Source organism: Magallana gigas, chromosome 5, assembly GCF_963853765.1.
Source record: "Magallana gigas chromosome 5, xbMagGiga1.1, whole genome shotgun sequence".
Classification (NCBI taxonomy): domain Eukaryota; kingdom Metazoa; phylum Mollusca; class Bivalvia; order Ostreida; family Ostreidae; genus Magallana; species Magallana gigas.
In genome coordinates, this window is record NC_088857.1 from 48,039,195 (window position 1) to 48,062,248 (window position 23,054).

Consider the following 23,054-nt stretch of genomic DNA (forward strand, 5'->3'; position numbering starts at 1 on the left):
TTGTCAAATTTTAATACTCATGCAGCTGAAAAAAAATGTAGGATGGGGATTTTGCAATCTGTATGAAGGTACCCTGATGATAAGGTTGTAAAATTGTGAGAGGTGTCACAAATGACTTATGAATGTTTATAGATGTTAACATTTCCTACCATAAACCTTGACAAGAAATCCTTTCTTTCCCTATGAATTTTTTCAGTCTAAAAAAAAATTACATGTTGATGAAGTAATTTTTATTTCATCCCTTTCATCGATTTCAATTGTACCTCTAAGACAGCTAGCAATGTGTGTATTTTCAATGAAAATTGTGAAAAAGTGACGGACACAGTAACCGAGGGACAGCCGCGAGTACAGCGTGTCCCAGAATATCTGTTACCACTACTCTTTTAATAACTTTTGACTTGATAAAATCTGTCTAACAAAGTATCAAAAGCATTTTCATAACTGTATATAATGTAAATTTTCACTCAACAAATTCACAAACATTCACAAGTTTTTGACAAATTAGGCATTTCTTTTAAAAACTCAACAAAAAAGAGAGTGTGCGTCAAAATGACATCAGTATTTATCAATGACGTCAATTGGCTATTAAGAAAAATTCCTCACAACAACCACCGTAGGGGTCCCAGTCTTTTAAATTTTCTCACAATTTAAAGAATCTGTAGTTCTTATTTCATAAATGATACAACTATATATCTGAAGTACATGTTTGAAAATACACTTTTTAAACAGAAGATGCCTGTTCCTTAGTCCGTTTCATCTTGAATGAAATTCAAATTAACCAACGAAATACTACATAATTTTGTGACCTTATTTTACAATGAAAGTCACATTTTCTCATTAACTTTTTTTGTTGGAAGAAGTTGAATTATTCAACTTTTTATTTGAGTCACAATTTATAAGTTTTGGCCAAACATTATTTAATTTATATGCATTTCAAATGGTATCAAATATTCTGGGACACCCTGTATTATTGTAGACTTTAAAGGTTAAAAATGTAGAAGCAGAAATATTTGTTGAGGATTTAATTTCGCTATTTTCGTCCGCAATACTTTTCAATGAAATCAAATCCATGACAAATTTTTAACCCAAGTATTTATAAATACAAAGTTGATACGAAATACATTTTAGAGATTACTATATGATGAAATTAAATTCCAACGAAATTGTACAAAATTTTAATCCAATGAATATATTTGCTTCTAGAGTCTTGAAGACCGGTATGCATTGCGAGAACAACACTATAAATCTTAAATGTTTCTTTTTTATTTAAACATTGTTCATTTAATACATTTGAAAAAATTATGAAATTTGTTATTATTAGTAATTTAACAATAAAAACATGCAGAATACATTCATGTCACCTTCAAAATAAAACAAAAAATAACTTTAAATTCAGCTGCATTTTAAGAATGTAAAATATAGTTATATAGTTAGATAAAATACATTTTCAAAGAATAACTTGATTTTATTGCTAACAACTAACAATAATCATGAAACAAAATAAATAAAACAACACAATATCTTTATATGGTAGATTTCTTATTTTATTCATTAATTTATTTTCACAAAACTCTTGTGTTTTAATCCACTGATTTTTACAATGATTCAAATTTTCGCTTTTTTTGTTGTTGCAATTTTCATATTGTATTTTGACATTACAAAAAATACCATAAGCAGAGGTCCTGTCCAGTTTGTATACATACAGAAACTTTATAAATTTGCAAAAAATAAATCACACAAATGTAAATTTACGTTCCAGTTTTACCCCTGGCAATCTCACAAAATATGTGAGTTATGCCATTTACTTTTATTATTTCTTATTGATAGTAAGGAATCTGTTGTAGTATTTTAGCACTCATACTTTGAAAGTTTTTAATATAAATGTATAAAATCAATAAAACAATCAAACAAATTGATTATAAAAACACTCAGCTGTTGCAAAAAAAAGAGAAACTAGAACTTGGCTATACTTGAATTACAGCACATTTTGTCAGGAAAATGCTCTACACATGGCCACTGTATGATCCACCCCACAGGATATCCGCATCACTTCAGCCGGAACAGAGACCTACAAAACAGTAGTTAGACTGAACATCTGATTACATTTACTAAAAGTTTCTGCACAAAATATTGAAAACAAGATCAATTTCTGACATTGCAAAAATAAATTGTGAAATCCAGAGGCATTATCTTGCTAAAATACATTATCCCTACAACCCATAATTTTGAAAAGTGCACACAAGCGCCAATCTGGTGAACACAAACCTTATTCTTAATCAGGAAGCATCTGTAAAATAACGTGTCTGTTAAGTTTATAGAAATGTTAAGGAGTACTCCTGTAAAAATTTAACATATTGTTCACTAACACCTTCATTAGTGTTTAATTAACTTGTCTGTTAAGACAATTTATTTGTATCGACAACTTCCATTGGTCAGAAAATCATTTGTCCCCTCACAATGAAGCTTTCCCTAAATAATCTTGGGGGTGGGGGATTCAATAATTAAAGAATAAATATGTATAAAATTTGTCTTTGAACTTCTTATTTAAATGACTGTCTTTCTCTGCAAATATACATTTACATTTGCAAATTAGTAATTATTAAACTGCAACATATATGAAACCCACAGACATTTAAAACAATCTATAAATCATTTTTTAAACTAAATATTAATTTACAAGCATTCTAAGCATTTATCCCTTTTAAACTGTCAAAAAATCACTATTCATTCTTGTCTTAATTTGCTTATATGACGTAATTTTGCACTGACATAAAAAATGACATCACAATTTGACATGAATACTGTACTGTCTAACAGTATTGGAAATGTCAGAAAGAAAAAGAAAGCCAAGATTTCTGGATCGGGAATTTCAAAATTGATGTCTTTGTAAGTGAGGTGAATGACAATTTGGAGGTATGGTTCTCTAGATTTAGCGACCGTATCATTCTATAGCAAGAATGACTCTCCTGGTCGTCATAGGCATCTAATGGATTGCGCCTATTCCTGAAAAATTTTATTTTACCATACTCTGTTTTTATCAGCTTGAATTGTTTGCATCAATGCCATATTTTTGTGCCATGCAAGAAAAGACCAATATGACGTACAATGTTAACGTATTATGACTTCATAATAACGTTCGTTTTTACCTGCTTATGTGTGAAAACCAAATAGAAAGAGGATGCATTTTTAAGTATTAAATATTTCTTTAATATTCTCTTTGTATTGTCTTTGCATTGGTACAATTCTTATTGATAAGAATGAAATTTCTTGTAATGGACTTTTCAGTCTTTCCATTCATATTTGCTTGTTCTACGTATACATTTAAAAAAATCATAATTAAAATGAGAAAATGTTGTTATAAGGGACACAGTTAAAAACATACATGGATGTGGAGCTCTTTTCTAGAAGAGTTGGAGATTTAGAGCTAAATTTAGTCTCTTCAGAGGACTAAAATTATTCGGGCATATTTTGTTTTCAAAAAGTACGTAGCATAACTATATAAGGTTTATACTTTATGCTCCAGGATGTGGCATGTACACGTCCTTTATAACCCAGCACTACTCTGGCATAGATACATGTATGTTTTAATTACCCTGTTAGTGTATCTAACATGAATTCAATTTTCAGGTGCAAGCCAAATAAATATGATTAAATATCTTGACATTTGATAAACTGTACAACGACACCTACATTTCTATGATACCATAATTATATAATTTGATAGATATTTCTTTACTAAAAAAAAATATATCGAACAGTGAGTACATGCAAAATTAATTGACTGTCTTGGTTTTTCTAATAACGGAAGGTTTAACGGAAACATTAATGGGTGCGTTTAAATCTCAGATGTTTTGTGAATACCAAAATATTTGACAGAAAATTTAGCGGAGGTAAGCAGACCTGCTATTTTACAGATGCTTTGTGAAAAAGGTCCAAGGTCTCTTCCTGGTGTTACAGATTGTACACATAACAGTTTATGACAGACAACTACCAGTAAACAGCTGGATTAAAATATACAATCTAGATTCCAAGTACTTTGGATGATGAAAACACTACACACTCTGAAAAATAGATCTGTTTTGTTATTACTAATGTAAATCTTCTTAATTTTTTCAAGCACACCTTTAATAAACATTTGAAATTAACCCTCATGAAACTGTGGCAAGCCAAGCAAGCAGTACGAGGGTCAATCAAAAAATACGAAGACTTTTGTCATAGCTATATTACTTAACGTCATATCATTACTAAATTTGGTAGGCATAATTTAGCATTGGTTTCAGACAATATGCAAGAAAAAAAGAAAATATCTTTCTTTTTTTTTAAGAATTATTTAGAATCTAATCTTGTAAAAATGAAGTCATGGCGCACGGTCAAATTTTGTGTTATGTCAATATAATGATGAATAACAATATACATGTAATGATGAAACTAATATTCTATAGATCGGGTCTAAAACCACAATTTTGAAACCTCAAATTAAGTATAGTCATTGTATTATATGTACCAAATAATCACGGGAAATGTTGTTTTGTTGAATATATATCAGTCACTAAAGACATACAGTCCTCTTTAGAATTGAAAAAAAACATCGAAATCGCCGGACGTCACGGTGCAACGAGAAGTACGAACTTGGGAAAAAGCCGATACAAACTGTAAAAATGCTCAATGGTGCAAAATATTAATGAAACAATTATTTACAAGTTAGTGTTTAACTGAAAAACATTTTGTGGGGGTGGTGGTAATTGTATTTTGAATATCAAACAGTCCAAAACAGTGTAGAATATCTGTAAATATTTGGTAAAATAATATGTAACGTCAGCCGACTTTCAGGGTTATCCTTATTTTGAGCTAAGAGATACACGATTAAAAAATGAAAACTCCTAAGAACTAACTTATGATTCTCGAACAAATGTGTGTAAATGAGATGCTAAATGGTACAGTGCCATTTAATTTTTGTAAAATGAAAGGCAAAAGAGACTAAGAGTGATATAAAGATGAGGTATATCTATAAACTGTGCATGTTTAATCTTGACGTCATGTTTTGAACGTTACCGTGCGCCGTGGTGACAAAACATGTTGTTTTTAAAAAGAGGTAACAAAAATGCCGTTTCATCAAATGGACTAAAACTTCACATATCAGTAGAATAAGTGTTAATACACAGATTAATCTGTTAGGTTTTACTTTCATAAAAAATATATGATAGACAGCCAAATTGTCTTTGTATTTTTTGATTGACCCTCATACATCTGTTCTAATTGGCAGGAGGTATATTAACTAGACAGTGTAACTCAATTTGGTCAAGGTGTTAATTACAGGTGTTAACAATGGGTCTGATTTTTGTTTTTTAACTGTGTCTTCATAATATAAAAGAATTTCTAAGTTAATTTTATTCTTGTTCTAAAAAAACCCTCAGCTTTTTGACTTGTGGTACAACAGATATAAAAGTCTCATTAACACTGTATTTTCTGATGACATTGTGTACACTGAATACAGGGTTATTTCTGCCCCACCCTTCTTCACTTGCGTCTTCAAATAAGCCCCTGTCTTGAATTTGCCCAGACACAGTTTTGTAATTGATATTCTACCTAATCAAAATTTAATCTGGATTTGCTCAATCTTAATTATGCCCACTAAAAAAGAGGGCGAAAGGGGTGAAAATAATGGAGGCAAACATTATCCTGTTAACAGCGCACATGTTTTTATAATGTTACATTTATGTACATGTTCAAATTTTTGTACATTCCAGTATTGGGTTTCAACTTATTGATGTCAGATGCATCAATTGTTACAACAAAAATGGTCTAAACAATTGAGAATGGTGAGAATCTAAATATTTCATTTACTCTTGTTTTCATCATATTACAGTATGCCCATTGGCCACTTGGCTCACCTAAGCAACACCTTATTGACACAAGTACACTGCTGCATGTAGCCAGTATCTTTACTATTAAAAATACAGTACAGTTGTGTCTCAAAAGGTCATGGAATAAAATTCTACCACTTTTCTTATCTAGTCAATATTGACTGGAACCAGTTGTCACCCATAACTGTAGATAAATTGTTAAATTAAATGGCTATATGTATTGGCTGAAATATCTTCTAAATTCTATGCGAATATCCTGGAATTATTTGAGACGATTTAACATTTAACAGTTTCTTCAATTCCAGTCTGGGTAGAGGAAAAAATGTCTTGGTCCAAGGGAACCAAAAACACATTATCCCTAAAACCCAGGTCTAATAGGGGTTTACATGTAGGTATACACATATGGTAGATTTTATCCAAATATTCTTGCTAATTGATGATTTTGGATTTAAAAACTTGGAATATCCTTTTTATAATTAATGGTATAAGCCAAGCCCTTTACCAGCCTGTTTACCTCTTAATGAAATGACAAAATGGCAATTATCACAAACACTGCATGAGTTCTCTTTTTCTTAACAAAAACAACTGTAGCAGTAATTACCCTGAATGGATAGGATTGGTCCAACTGCTGTGCTACATAAATACCAAGGCAACCTTTCTGGTTTTTACCCCAAACATACATTTCAAAGTCATCTAAAAAATAAAAAAACAGGAAGTGTGAACTTTATATGTATGAAAACAATACAGATTATTTTCAAACAGAAAAATAATTACAGTACAATTTTCCCCACTTATATTGAAACCCCCTTAGTTTAAATTTTGAAAAAAAAATATAACTGTTAATAATGTCTGTTTCGTTATACTCTTCACTACAGATGCAAGGATATTTTCAAATTAAGCAACATCTTGATCGACACATCTGGCCCACTTTTTCTCAAGCTACCAGATGATTATTTTAGGAAAAGAGCAAACAGGAAAATGGCAGGAGAATCTCCATTGCAGATATATATGACATCTAATGTATAAAAAAAATTACATCAAAAATTTATTTAAATTGAAATAAGCTGTCTCTTTCCTTGACAAAATTATACAAAACTTCTCTTGTACAGCTTTATTTCTTATAAAATTGATCAAGTTGATACAATTTAAATTACCATACATGTGAACCTTGGATTTTTTTTATCACAAACATTGAAATGTTGCTTTCATTATTTTCTTATATTAATAATATGATTTTGCTAGCACAACAGATTTAGATGCTGATCCCATTGCTGGGCTAGGTGGGGGTAACAAATGACACCCCCCCCCCCCCCCCCCCCAATATTAAGGGGACATGACAATTTCTTGCACCAATTTTCATACATTTTTTAGTTGATTAACACCGAGATACATATATATTTGTCCATTTTTCATTTTTTTTAGATACTATAAAGAATCAATTTTATTTATACCATGTGTATATAAAATAAAAATAAGAGACCAAGGGGCCACTTCACTTACTTTGGCAACAATTGCCAAAACCGATTTATGGTATCCAATATAAAATATCTTTATTTATTGAATTGAAATGTATGGTTTGCATTAAGCAGGTCAAGATGATATGCACTAGAGACCTACAAAGTACACTGTAGAAATGTAATTCATTTCTTCTGAAATATATTAGACCTCCTCCATCATGATTTCGCTGCCTATTCTTAATTTTTAATTTGGAAATCAATAACTGCATAACAGAATATCTACAATGGAAAAACTTTTTCAATCAAATCATCATTATTGATTAATTTTCAAACACTCAATTAACCTGAGAAGTCTGAAACAAGACAAGTGCGTGATTCACCAGAAATTGTTTTACAAACATTGACCATGTGACAAGTCAAAAGGTGGCTGATAATGAATTAAATGGCGAGACTTGTTTCAATGCAGGGAACAATGGATTAACATTCAAAAACACAGGAATCTAATACAAAATGGAGCATTTTGACAAAACAAAACCTAACTCTGTAATTGTAAGTGTACACAGCACAATGCAACAATATCGGCAGTCTTATTCTCGCGATATCCAGAATCAAGGCTTGAAAAAAAGGGGTAACATATAATAAACAATCCCCACTTTGATCTAATTTGGGCTGAGAGAAATATGTGTTGCTAATTTGGAGTTATATTCACAGATAATAAAACCAATAACAATGACAAAAAATTTGATCGATATTTGAGCGGTAATTATCCTGCATATGGCCGATCAATAAGTGGCCAAAATTATGGGAGATAACTCTCACTAATTACTGTAGATTACTAATTAAACACGAGGAAATAATTTCTGTGTAAAGTTGCCTGAAGCAACCCTCGGGGATTTTAAAGACTCAATTTTATTTTCAGACAGTTTTGAACTTTAGGAAATTATAACAAAAATTGGTGATCAGTATCATATTCTCGTGATATGATACAAAACAGCGAAATCACGGAATTAAGTACTCGTATAAAATAAGGAATTTACAGTATAAGAAGACAGTTCTTTTTATCGAAGCAGGTTTAAAGAGTAGACAAGATCTGGATTGAAGAAAATGTCAAAGGACTGAATAATTTTGCCGCATTAGGCAACACGCCAATATACCGATTCAAGAAGTTTAACTGTATAAATGATGTAAATGTACAAACTTGTTCTTGCAGCAAAGTGATTAATTCCACAGGTTATGTCTTTGACCAGCTTATCTGGTGCCATTTCATTTCGTCCAAACAGAGTGGGAGGGATGGTCTGAGGGGTTGAAGAGGTCGTCACGTTAGGACCTACCCCTAGAGCTCCAAAACCCCACACTAGGACATCATTCTTATCTACAATGATACAACTTATCATCATCCGAGGCATAATCTAACTCCATGGTAGTGCATTATAATATCTGTAAAGAACTATATATATGATATGAGTTAAATTTGGCTCCCATATGTCCCATTTTTTAAGTGTTTCTGGTGCAATAAAATGTTATGTTATATTTCAGAAAAGTTGACGTAAAATATTTTTCACCTATTTATTTGATTTATTTGCACTCACTGGCAGTATATGACATCAGAAATCAGTCAAAAATTGACATTTTTATTATATTTTTATGAATGGGAAATATAGAGCGCATGCTTGAACAAGGAAAAATTTTTGTCACTTATTAGCCTTGGCTAGATACATCTCTGATTAAAATATTTTTTTTGTTCACCTAAAACTTTAAATAATTTCAAAAAGGGTAGTAAGTAAAAAATAGTGATTGATGATGGAAAAGTATGGATGGTTGTACTGCTTTCACCTCAGGTAAGCTTAAATGGGGGATACCTGTTAAGACGGCACACTTTGAACCTGCAGCTGCTGCCTTGCTGATAGAATGTGGCAGTGGGAGATTCCTGGGTACTGACACTTGTGTTTGGTCTGTGATCGCGGACAGCTGCCCGTACTCTGAGTTTCCCCATCCAAACAGATCCCCTCGCTCAGACACCGCCAGCACGCAGTCCCCCTTACTGGATATCTGGACGATTTTCTCTCCCTCGATGTCCCCCCGCACTAATGATGGCTTCCACTCACAATGATAATGTTGTAGACCTGTCGAAAAGGTACGTATACCCAGTAAGACAAAATATGTACTGTTTATGTTGACAGGTGACAGTTAAAAAGGACAGAATCAAACAAGCACATTAATTTTATAGATTTTTTGGGGGGATGTCAGAAAATAGGACCAACTGTTTCTTGTTTTAATCAAACCAGTAGTTCCATGTAAATATTGTTTCCAATTTTTTGCTCTCACAAAACCGGCTGGATAAAAATAATCTAGTATGTAAGTAAACTGCTGATGAATAACGAATTTATTGAAAAAAAAGGTAATAATATTGTATTGTATTTTGTATTCAAATTCATTTACGACATCGCTATTTTTTTTTATCAATTAATAATCACAAATTATTTAATCATATGATCTACTCGCTCAACGGTCACACGGTAAAACAGTCTATAGAATTGATATTTACACATTGTAACATTAATGACATATCTTATTAATAAATAACGATTAGAGGACCATGGGCCATATAGCTCATCTTAGTAACATTTCTCATAGATGTTTTGTATCCCTGTGTAAATTTAATGAAGGAGTGATTTTACTTTTTATTTTTACCTCTTTCACCCTCGTCAGAATTTAAGACTGGGTGAATTCTAATGTTCTAAGTTATCTCTTTAGTACACAAGCGTGTTGGGTGAATTTCAATGTGTATAATATCAGACATGCGATTCTAGTTAAAATGCCTTGCTTCATGTTCAGTTATTAGTTGTTTACCTGTCAGAAATCTGCCATAGACGTGATTTACCAAAATATTAATGTTAGCATGTTTAGAATTATCGTTCATATTTTGACACTACCACCGTACTTTGTTCACATTTTTACGAGATAAATTTATTTGCTTTGACACGTGATCGAGTAAATAAATGATAACTGTTTTAAACATGTTTATATTTACCATATTAATCACCCTGTTCAGTAACATGCCATTTTAATGCTCTTTCCGCGAGATAAATCGTCATTTTACCGCTAACAAACTTCTCTGTACGGAACATGCTGTTTGACGGACCGCTTCACTCATCTACATGCAAACGTATTCTGACATATTTTTGTGTTATCAACATTGCTGTATGCTTTATTATATCATGAATTATTGTATTTAGATGCTGACCACTATTTTTCCGTTTTTTACCTAAGTATGATCAGTGATTGCTTTTTTGTCACCTCGATTGATGAACTACTGTAGACATGGAAAACATTACAGTGTTTTTAATTTCACTATGTTCACTATGTTCAGACAAATTTCCGTGAACATTTAGCCATCGTGAATATTCAGCTATGCATTCACCATCTCCGTGTAGGCCACCATTACAGATGAATGTGTGCTTGAGCCCAGCCTAAGTACCGTAACTACTTGTTTATCATAATCATAGTAAATTTAATGTTTGTTAAAAAAAGCAAGCATGAGTATTACATTAATTTAAAATGATTAATATCATAATTAAACAACTATCTATGATGGAAGATTCGTTTCACCTTTATCTCTGCAGCCATATGACACTCATCAGAGAACCCAAGATAAGGTAGATAAGCAAAATGAACCTGGTCATAGACGATGCTAATTTTTATAAGGACTTTGTCGTCCGGACAGATTCTGTATAGTGTGGCAACGATGTAGACCAGTCCTTCCAGTGTTTATAGTTCCTGTTTGTAGGTTTTTTTTTATTTATAAGTTCAATTAGGTTATTCATTCTTATATCGATTTGTCTGGATAGGGCTGACTAGCTTATTTACAGAGTTTACTGGAAATTATGAGGACTTAAAAGCATACCTAGTACAAATGGCAGGGGGAAGGATGTGTGATTTTACCAGATAGAATTAGACTGCGTTTGTCGAGTTTAGCTGTCCCGACTGGGGCAAGTTTATGCATTTAATATTAATCAATTCAGTACAATTCTTATATGCTGTTTACTGTTGATATTGAGCTTGAAAATGACAAATCCTGCAGATACGAGAACTAGTAGCATTTTATATTTTTGGATGAGTTTTTAAAATAGTGATAGCCTCGGGTCTCAGGTTGTATTGTTTGAAATGGTCAGCATCTAAGTCTGTGTTGTGATATTGATATATTTTGCCATCCTGAATAAATTGTTGTGTGTTAGAAAAATGGTGTTCTTCTTTTGTGGCAAGGACCACTCACCTTGTTACAGTAACATCTCGATTTTGAGATAAATTCCATGTGTTTTTAACACTTTGGATTGTGAATCTACTTTGACATGTCGAGCCAAGTATTTGAGATTTCTCGGTTTAATAGAACAGACCTTTTCTAACAATTTTATGAAAACAGTCTTTGAGATATCCAAATATTAAAGATATCAATTTTTAGTAGAGCAAGGTTTACCTGTATGTAGAACTTTAAACCCTTCCAGGGGTCCCACTAAGGTTATGTGTTAAACAATGTTGAATCTATGCTATACCAGGATGCTTATCATTTTTTGTAGCACTGTAGACCTTTTAAGGTGATTTGTATGGTTGGGAATATATTTGAATTAAGATAAAGCTTGCTTATAAATGAAAACACAATTTTGATACTGGTAGATTATACGGGTAATTTGCTTCTCTCTATACATAGGAAATGACTTAGCAAACAGGATAGGATTGTGCAAATTATTGAAGATGTTTTGAACACCATTAAAATTTAAGGTGTGTAGACGTACAATTTTGTTTTCCCTATTTTCCATGTAATTTAATACCATGCACAACTTATCTAAATTATCAAACATGTTAATGAAGTATGGAACAACAAAATTTATAAAAAAAAAAAATTGAGGGTAAATATCTTTCAGTTATACAGAGCATATTATAGATGTATTTATTTTTGCAGTGCAGAAAAAAATTGCTTATGGCAATGATAAAAAAAAAAAAATGTTTCATGGCGTCTTAGGATTTCTAAGTAAACTGAAAATGATACAACAAAGTTGAATCAGCTGCGTCATTACCTGTCTGACCGTCAGCTCCTAGTCCACAACTGTACACCTGTCCCCCACTGGTCAGGTAAAAGGTGTGATCTTGTCCACAAACAACCTAAAACAAACAGAAACGATTGAACATCTCTTTCACCTAGAACAGGTATAAACTTTTATCTTACCTCCTTCTAATTTGTTAGGAAACCATAACAGCAGTCACATGGAGACCGTGTATATCCCATACACAGTCAGTACCAAATATATCCATTAATGCTGTACTCCAGTACATCTCCTGAACCAGGTATCTACTTTAACATTTCTTAAACTGATACACCTCTTAAACCTAAGGCAGCGGGGCTCATATTTTAAACCTTTTTCAATAATTCTTACATTGTACAAAAGAGGTGTAAATAATGCTGATAATCTATATTTGCGGTAGTTTAAAATTTGAAATTTTAAACTACTGCAAGTATAAATTATCGGCATATTCACCTCTTTCACCTATTGCTCAACCAGTACATAAAAACAATTTGATTTCAACTTTCATATCTCTTCAATCTAGTGTCAGTCTAGTATCAACTTTAACATTTTTTACTTTAAAATTCAACTTGTACATGTATTCAACCTTGTACTCAACTCAGAATGCATCAGTTAAAATTTATATGAACATGTACATCTTTTTAACTAAAAACTCATTCATCCTGGACATCAAATTGTACATCTTTTTCCGTATATGTCTTCATCCCTTGAATCAATTGTCAACTTGTACACCTCTTTATGGACTAAGTCTGGTAGGAAAGTTTCTTTCTCCATCATCAGCTTGAACAAACAGTCTTCACAAGAACTTTTGAAACTAACAGGCAAATAGGACCAGTGGTCTATCAAAATATAGTACCCCCCCCCCTAAAAATTTATAGGCCCTTCATATACACATGTATCTACTGATATATGTCATAATAAGGTGTAACATTAGATAGCTAACAAGAACCCTTTGTGCATAATTGACAACAAATTGTGTTAGGCGTTCGACTTTTAAATTTTTACAAGCCGATCAGACTTCTCAGTTTTAGAATTTCACTGAGCAGATCACAAAATTCACTGGCCACAATCTTCAGATCACTGAGTTTACTTGATGACTGAACAAACCTTGTTCTAATTTGAAATATCAATTTGACCTATCTTGATACAATCTAAACTAAATCTTGCATCAAATTCGCTGATTGCAATTTTTTCTAGTTTTATCCATTTTTATAAAATATCAAACGATATCTTACCGATTTATTTCTAATGCAGCTATAACAGAAACAAATAACATATACTATCAAACTTTGAATTATACACTGCCAAAGAAAAAGTTAGAAATGTCTATATATAAAAATATATATATTTTTTAAACTTATTTCCATATTTAAAAGATTAACAAAACTTTAATAGATGAAAAATTAATTACTCCTGTGATCCTCTGCACTACAACTGCTATGGCTTTCATTTATGTGGGTGTAACATACAAGGAAATCAACATAACACACACGTCTGACCATATTCTTTAATTATAGTAACTATATTCAACATGCTCAAAGTGCTAATTCAAATCCAACACAGGAGAAACATGATCATTTTTACAAGAGCAAATTTCATTCGTTAAGTATATCTCCAACAGTGATACCCTGACCAATACATGAAATCTTACATTTATAATATGTTTTTTAAGGAAATAGCTATTAACACATGAACAGTATTACTTTGCATTGATAAAGAATTGATCCCTGGCATGGTATTGGTCAATGAACAGCCAAATCATATGCAGACTATATCACTAAGTGAAGGCATTCAGGACGACGGACCCAATTTGCTTTGCGCAGATGTATAGCGCACCTAAAAGAAGTGACTGTTACCAGCATCAAAATCTCAATTTTATGTCACAATCACTAAAATTGAAGAAATATGGCTTATGATGCAATATGTAGCTATTCTTTGTCATCAATACACATCACACTTAAGGTCAGACGACACGTTCCTCAATTTTAGATAACTTTTTCCAGGAATTTGTTAATGGTTTACTACTACTTTGACAAGCTTTCTTGCAAAAAATTAGGGTACCTTACCAGGCATTTCTGCAAAATACTAGAGTATGCAATTTCATATATAATCTTCTTAAAAATACACTTGAATTGCTGATATAAATATAAATACATCTACAGCACAGCGAAATTCACTAAATTAGAACTATATCTCCGCCAGGGCGGGGCTTTGAACTCACAACCTCTAGAACCTATACGCTTCTGGCAGTGAGTGGCCACGGTTCTAACCACTCGACCATGTACACATATAACCATATTTAAGTAAATTTTGATCATTTTTAAAGTAATTATAAAATTAATATTTTTTATTGGAACTCTTTATTACGAGGAGATAGAAAAAAGATTCTTGAGGAACGTGTCGTCTGACCTTAAATATTGAATGTAGTGGGCCACCTTGCTATAATTTAACATGCTGAAATGTGCTTTTCAACATTATCAAACATGCACAAATTTTGATAGAGAATGTTAAAGTACTGTACAGTAGTGAGTGTTATATTTGCTCACAATATTTACATATTGGTTAACAGAGTTAGAGCCGGTGAACAAATCATTTACATTTCAATTTGCATCAAAAGTCGTAATATCCTGGCATCATGGTTTTCCAATATAAATATAGTAAAACTGTTTCCATGCTTATGTAAGTATTAATGTTTAGCACACTCTAGAAGCTCTTTGGTTTCATCATCAACTTTGAAACAATGTACATAGCCTTCTTCTAAGAGTTTGCGGAGCAATTTTAATGAACAATTGAAGAAAAAAACTTACAACACTTCGGATTTTAACGTGTCCCCATAAAAACAAATTCAATGACATTGTCATTTTTTAAATGATATTAATCTAAAATCATCATATTAGAATCATATTTCAGTTTGGATAAAAAACCTATTGCAGAATTTTTTAAAGATTATTTTTTCTCTAACAAGGATGTTTTCCCCATTATGTTCAATCGAAAAAAAAGTAATACCAACCATTTTTGAAATGGTCCCTTCTAAAATTCTAATTTGATATTTGTCTTAAAATAGCACAATACATAGTCAATTTATTTGATTGTCTACATGGAATAACTGTAATCAATACAAGTACAGCACGACATAACACTAATGTTAATAGTCTACAATAGTCCCAGTATGTGTAGAGTATAACAGGACACTATTGTTGAAGGTTTAAACTGGTTGTGATACACCACCATTACAACATACTAGTGCTCTGATTCTGAACCATGTATCAATAAAACATCTAGTAAAAATGTCTCTTTTGGATGTGATACTTTGTCCTTTTGGCAAAGAATCTTCCCAACTCTTTCAAAATGCATGGCATTCATAACTCTAATATGTATTACAATGAAAACCAAAATGTTTATCTCATTATGTATCCCCATCAGGAATATATGCAAGTACACCAACCACACAGTCCTCACCACATGGATTCAACATGGAGGCAAGGTAAAGGAGAGCCAAATAAACTGCAATGTCAGTTCGTCAAAAAGGTTACACTGTTCTCTGTCATTAATTGATCTTTCATTTATAAAAATAGTAATCTTATACTTTACCTTAATGACATCATTGGGCAAATCCAGTACTTTGTTAATGATTTGACTTCCTCTGAAAATGTCATAGAGCAGGGATTCAACAAATAGACTAAATATACATGGGAAGAAATAATATGGGAACTCTTGGACTATACAGGACAAAAGGCCCAGGGGCCACATCGCTCACTTCAGTAACACTGATCATAACTCGTTACGTAATGGCAAGAACTGTTTTGATGCAGGAAACGATGGATAAATATTTATATACATGAGAATTTAATATAGAATGAAAAATTTTGACAGAATAAAATGTAACTCTGTAAGTGTAACCACACAATGGGTATTACAAACCGTACCGTCATTCTTATACTTCCACTGTATCCAGAATCAAAGCATGAATAAAATGGGGTGAAGTGTAATCTAATTATCTAATTTTGGCCAAAAAATTGTGTATATTTATTTATAGACAAGATCCGGATTGCACAACATTTTTTGAACATAAAATGATAGGAAAATGTGAAGGGACTGAAAAATTTCTTCGGATTGGGCAACATGCCGGAATGCACAATATCCGGATTCCACAAGTTTTACTGTACATTAAAATCAATTGTTATACCCCTGTAAAACAGTTACTATATTATCTATAGGGAAAAAAGTCCAGCATTTTGACTGGAACTGTTAAAATTGACTATTAAAAAAGACTGTTGACAGATGACATCACATTCCGCGAAAACGAGTTACTGATTAGATGGGGTATAACAAAACAGGTGTCAACTATGTCTCCGGCAACAGTTGACCGGTCGGACCAGCTCGCAAACTGTTGCCCGGGCCTTCGGCCTTGGGCAACAGTTTGCAAGTCGGTCTGACAGATAAACTGTTGCCCTCGACCCCAGTCAACAACTGTATACTACTACCATAACTAAGGGATGAATGGCAATAACATGAAAGTTCTGAACACTTGTGAACTTCATTAATATTCATAAGTTGGCTCCCAAGGATGCACCCTTACCTATATATATAACACACTTACCTGTGAATCTCCCCCTCCACTATTCCCCTTCCACACTGGCCATAAGCATTGTGACCCAAGCTGAAAACTGAACAAATCTCTATGTACATATATGAAACGTTATTCTCTTTAAAAAGTATACAATTCTGTTACAGGAAATACATATAATCTGTCATGGACATGACCTACAAAATCTATAATATTTGCAGACATTTTGGATGGGGAAAAATTATAAATCTAATGAAGCACATTGCTCCGTGGTCATGGGCGTTAGGTCAGTAACCGAAAGGTCGCTGGTTCAAACCCCACTCTGGTCACTTGATGTTGGGTGTTGTAAACTTAGACAAGACACTTAATCTACATTGTCTCAGTCCATCCAGCTGAAATTGGGTGCCGGCTTACGCTGGGGGTTTACCTGTGGTGTACTGGTGTCCCATCCAGAAGGAGTCAATGACTCTCATCCGCTTAGTACCACGGAAACCGGGGATAAGCACCGTCCTTATGCACCTTCATGGCACAGAAAAGGATTTAACTTAGCTTTTAATTATAAATCTATCTGGGCATCAACCCTAATTTTAAGACATTTTAATTGGTACTGATAATAGGCCCTATCCCAATAAAAGGTCTGGTACATGTTTTTTTCTTCTAACTGCATGTGTTAATTTTCCCAACTATCATCACACATATATATATATTTACAATTAAGTTTCTTAAACAGGAGCTGAAATAATGGCCCCAATTTAAGATGATAGAAAGCCCTGCACTTTAACCTTGTTGACTCATCCCCCTCTCTGTTACAACTCCCAAGTATTGCTAAAACTCACCCATTCTCTATTACAATTAGCAGTATTGCTAAGACTCACATCTCTTTGTTACCATTCCCAAGTATCACTGAAACTCACCCCCCTCAGTGGTAAGAACCACTGTGTGAGCTCGCCCACAGGACACGTCTATAACTTCCGAGGAGTCAGGATCCTCCAGCGGGAGAGGAATCAGCACAGGCTCCGTGATGTAATCCAGCACCATATCTGTAATACAATTCACCATTCTATTATGATTCTGTGATTTAAGCACCAAAGGACTAAGTGTGGTATGGTCAAATATCTGCCCCCGATTTCAACCAATTTTTAAATAGTATCATATAAAAATCAAATCATTGTGTAGAGAATGCTTATAACTTTTATCTTGATTTTAGTCATCATTGCTCACTCGCTGTTTATCTATGACGTCACCTAAATGACCTAATTCCTGCAAATTTGCAAACAAATGAAGATATTCTCATTTTTGCTCTATATTTTGCATTCGGAAGTATAGAGCGCTGGTCTGCTCAAGTGCGATTTTGACATATGTTTTTCTTCAGATAGTTATACATATTATACTAAAAAATGGTACTTGAGCAAGCCTGCGCTCGATGTTTCCCAGTCGAAAAACCATCGGCAAACACCCATATTTTGCTACAAAACATCAATTCATCAAAATAATGCAATCTTCATGACGTCATTACTACAGTAATTCAGCACCATAACTGTAACATGATTGAACATTGTGCAAATGTATTGTATATCTGTGATGTTATCCAGCACCATATCAGGAATACGATTGAACATTCTATTGTGTATCTGTGATGTAATTCAGCACAAAATTAGTAATATGATTCATAATTTTATTGTGTATCGACGTTACCAAAATTATGTCATCTCTCTCCTTCTTACATATACCTTGCATGATAATGAGGCCCCTTTCAAAAATTGTTTGCCTTTTTCAAACTTAGTATTTAAACTTTGCATTGGTAGGTAGGAAAATAATTTTCTATAGATGCTTAAGATCTTTAAAAAACTTTTTCATTTACGATAAAAAGAAAAAAATCTCAAAAAATCTATTCACACTGACTTAAAGTCAGGAAATATTTTGCTACATTCATTTAAATTTATACTTTGTTATTGATTGGGCCAATGTTAATTCTCAGCAGACAACACATAGAAACAGACAAACACAAGGACAGCATTATGTTACATGTACTTGAATGATCCAGTTGCGTAGTCTAAAAAGATGCTCAAATGTTGATTAAAACAACTGGATGGGGTCTTCAAAACTCATTTCATAACAAATACAGGTATTTAATATGCGTTGATTCATCAACTTGTTAATGTATTACATCAATAATAAACATTAAACAGTTATCGGACCCTAAAACTGATGAAGCAGCTGGCTGATAGTAAATACCAATAGTTTGGAAGCCCTCCCACCCCCCCTAAAAACTTGTTACATAGAGGACAACTTAATCCTCACAATTAGACACCACCACAGAGATCTGACTGGTGGGTGACAGCAATCACGGGTTTACCTGGTTTTTCTGAACTTTTGTGGAACCCAAGCTGGGAGTCGGTGTTGATTCCACAGCCGTAAAGTTTACTCTTCCTATCCCTTCCCTTTAGAATCAGAGCTGTAAAACCATATCCACAGTCAACAGATTTGGCCTACAAAACAACCAATTAAAGAACATGATACAGGTGCAACTGTATCATCATGTAGAGCCATAGCCAATTTCGAGTATCAGATGCCATCAAAAAAGATACACAAGGAAAAACAGTGTTCAAACTAGCCTTGACTCAAAAACCTTTACATATAACATACTCTAATAATAAGAAGACAAGTATGGTTCAGGTCAAAATACAGAATTTTTTCCATTCCATTTTTTCAATGTATGTTATTTCAAAAATAGTGTTCCAACTTTTTAGTCATCAAATTTGAATGTACATTCAAAAGGGTTTTACATATGACTTTGTTTTGATTAAATCCTTACCACCAAATTGTGTTCCAATAAAAATCTCAGTCTTGCAGGTCTGCTCATCTGGGCCAGGTACTTTTGTTTCTTCTCTTGGTGCCTGACATAGGAACTAATACCTACAGTAACAATTCTAATGATAGGTCAACTGTACACCAAGTCACACAGTAACAATCCTAATGATAGGTCAACTGTACACCAAGTCACACAGTAACAATCCTAATGATAGGTCAACTGTACACCAAGTCACACAGTACAATCCTAATGATAGGTCAACTGTACACCAAGTCACACAAACTGCTATTAATAAATTGTAAAATGCAAACCATTATTTCTTTGATTTCAAAAAATGTAATATGCTCCATAAACTTTCAACAATAATAAATGCTGTAAATGTACCATATTTAGCTTAGTATGATAATTAACGAAAATCAGTTTCTTGACAGATTAGTTTAAATTTGATTTAGAATATTCATGAAAGCTAGTGCCTACTCACCTAAATAATTTTATATCCAGGACATTTAGCAATGCACTTGATTAAGCAGTAGTTGCTTTTCACCAAAAACACTAAGCCAAATGTAATGTATTTTCAGTAAGGGTCAGTGGTTTGTGAGATTCAATATAACATGAATCTATTTGTTCTAACATTCCTACAAAGTGGTCTCCGTATCTTCCATCTCCTTACCTAGTGCCCCCGTAGCTGCACAGCCCCACACGTACACCCTCTCAGCCTTGGGCATGTTATCCAACTCATTCAGTTCTTTCCTCATCTTGCTTTTGTCCGACCTTGAGGCCTTTTGTGAGTAGCCTCTCTTTGATATCTGCGATAGGCTGGGTTTCACCAACTGTTTTATCCATTTTGAGAAATCTTGGTCTGGTAGATGGGTGGTGTTCTGTTTCTCTGAACATCTGACCCATTGAGAGAATCTTTTGCTTGATGTAATATCACCTGCTGTGCAATATCTAAGGAACTTGGTTCCACATATGCCACACATGAGAAATTCCTTTGCAATTGTATTCCTGATCATGTTAAAATCTAAAATTATACAAAATCAAGATATATTTTTTCTATATATAGGTTGTTAGGATAGACATTGCAAAATATGCTCCAATTGCAATGAGTTAAATGTACTGTGGAATTATTTTTATTCATGGGGGTCAATGTTCATGGGTGGCCAAAATTTTCCTGGTTCAGTAATTAACTAGTTGCAATAATGTAGCCCTATCTGACATTTTCTGGAGAAACAAAACAAAAAACGAGAGAGGGTTACATTATTGCAGCTAGATATAATTAAACCTCTTGATTTTGCATCATTAAGTTGCATCAACAAGCGATCTCATAGCATCATGGGAAACCCACCGTTGATTAAGCATCTTTCCTCTCTAGTGGAATGATGCGTAATCAACCGTGGGTTTCCGACAATGATCTCATAGTAAATCATATAGGGTATATATATCCAAATCTATCTGCATTAAATTTAGCACCAATACGATAAGTCCGAAATATCTGACATTTTCCTGGGGTTTTTTTTCGATTTATTTCATATTTTACATACAAGCTATAGGTTTCCTGGCATAAAAAATATCAAAATCATTTTAAAAAACGTCAGATATTTCGGATTACGTAAGGATATGATGTAGCATATCATTCTTATCGCTACTTCTCATAGTCAGGTTTTATTACATGTGTACTAACCTTCTGATCAAGCAGCCTCTCTAAAAGCTACGTTTCTGATTTTGTGATTTCATAAGCCACTTTCAGTTTGTCAGCATATAATTTTTTTCCGCACAAAATAGACTGTAAGTTGCTTTTCATATTATTTACTGATACAATACATTTCTTTCCTCATTCTCTAATTCTCCAAATGAATGTCTTTATCCCCACATGAGTTAAATGGGGGCTGCCATTTTGAAAAATAGTTAACTCGTTCTTATTATGGGTATTTGGCGCCAAGTCTCAAAACGAGTTTTAGATATTGATAATCGGAAGTTCAATATATAATATATGAAATTTTATTGGAAAAAACTGTACAAATCAAGACGTGAAAAAATGAGATATCTAGTTTTATGCATGTACGGGCATGTATATCTGCCGTATCTCTACAGAATCGATCCACTGATGCACTATAGAAACGTGTCAGTACAGCTCTGTAGGATCAACAGCTAACAAACTATTTTTAGCTAAAATATCACAATATTTCTGTTAAAGGGGCAAATTCCGGTGCTTAAAAAGGGGCAAGATCGCAGTGTTTAAACGATTTATTCTTTGGTCGTACATTTGTAGGTGGCAAGTTTTTTTTTCGTAAAACCAAGCCCGGTTTTAAAACCCACTTCTATCTGACATAGTCGTGTTGTCTTTATTTATCTATTTCTGGTCATGTAATGGACCACTTATTCAAACACCCCCTTGGTACCACTCGATTACCTATTTTTTTTTTATATTTACCTGAGTTTAGATTTTAGTAGCTTTGGAAAGTTTTAAGGTGATAAGGGGCACCTCCATGTTGTGACGTACTATTTATCGAAATAAACAATAAAATCAAGTGTTAATTTTTTAAATTTTTTCTTTCCAAAAATTATCACCTAACACTAACAGCCTAGCGCAGTGGTTTAGTAGTTTCACTACGAATCTGTATGCCATGAGTTCGAATCCCTCTGATGTTTTTTTTAATTTTTACCTTTCCTTTATTTTTTGCTTAAATATTGTAAAATTTGAAAATTCTAAACGGGTGAAATATTTTAATAATGATGTACTTTAATCAACATTAACATCGACAGATGTTCTATATCACCTTCAATATACTGCCTGTTGGATCTTCAAAAACCATGGTAGTGAGCAATTTCTCTAAATCAAATAATCTATTACAAACAGATACAGCTTATGAGGTGAGTAAAACAATTTACATGTGTACTTATTTATTTTCTTTCTGTTTTGTTCAATAAATGCCGTCAGTTGAGTGGTAATGTTTCAGTCATATAAAGTGACTCTTGACAGTTGAGTATGTCATATAAAATGGCTCAAAACAGTGTAATTTGTAAGTAAATATCGCCCGATGTTTTTAGTTGTAAACGTGTATAATGGTATATATACTATAGTGGAATGCAAGATACTGCAGCGCTGCCGCGTGTACCACTATATCTCACTGTAATGTATGGTGGGCCATGTGAGTTATTACTTGTATTAAATTTTATGTGTATTAACCTAATATGTATGATCTATGTACGTAGGACCCGAATGAACAATTGAGGTACCGAATTAAGTAATCTGGCAGTGTGTATTGACATTTTCCT

The 23,054-nt window shown here is 33.1% G+C and overlaps 1 protein-coding gene across 1 annotated transcript; it reads right to left on the minus strand.

Annotated features, from left to right (window-relative positions):
* Window positions 1-1,799: 1,799 nt before the first annotated feature.
* On the minus strand, window positions 1,800-21,689 carry LOC105330516 (RCC1-like G exchanging factor-like protein). The gene is made up of 12 exons (XM_011432239.4): window positions 21,460-21,689; window positions 20,449-20,799; window positions 19,782-19,882; window positions 19,323-19,455; window positions 17,881-18,006; window positions 17,000-17,066; window positions 15,991-16,042; window positions 12,394-12,478; window positions 9,181-9,444; window positions 8,520-8,693; window positions 6,466-6,557; window positions 1,800-2,068 (listed from the first exon to the last, which is right to left on the minus strand). The coding sequence occupies exons 2-12, from the start codon at window positions 20,789-20,791 to the stop codon at window positions 1,991-1,993; spliced, it is 1,515 nt and encodes a 504-aa protein (XP_011430541.3). The 5' UTR covers window positions 20,792-20,799; window positions 21,460-21,689; the 3' UTR covers window positions 1,800-1,990.
* Between the last annotated feature and the right edge of the window lie 1,365 nt (window positions 21,690-23,054).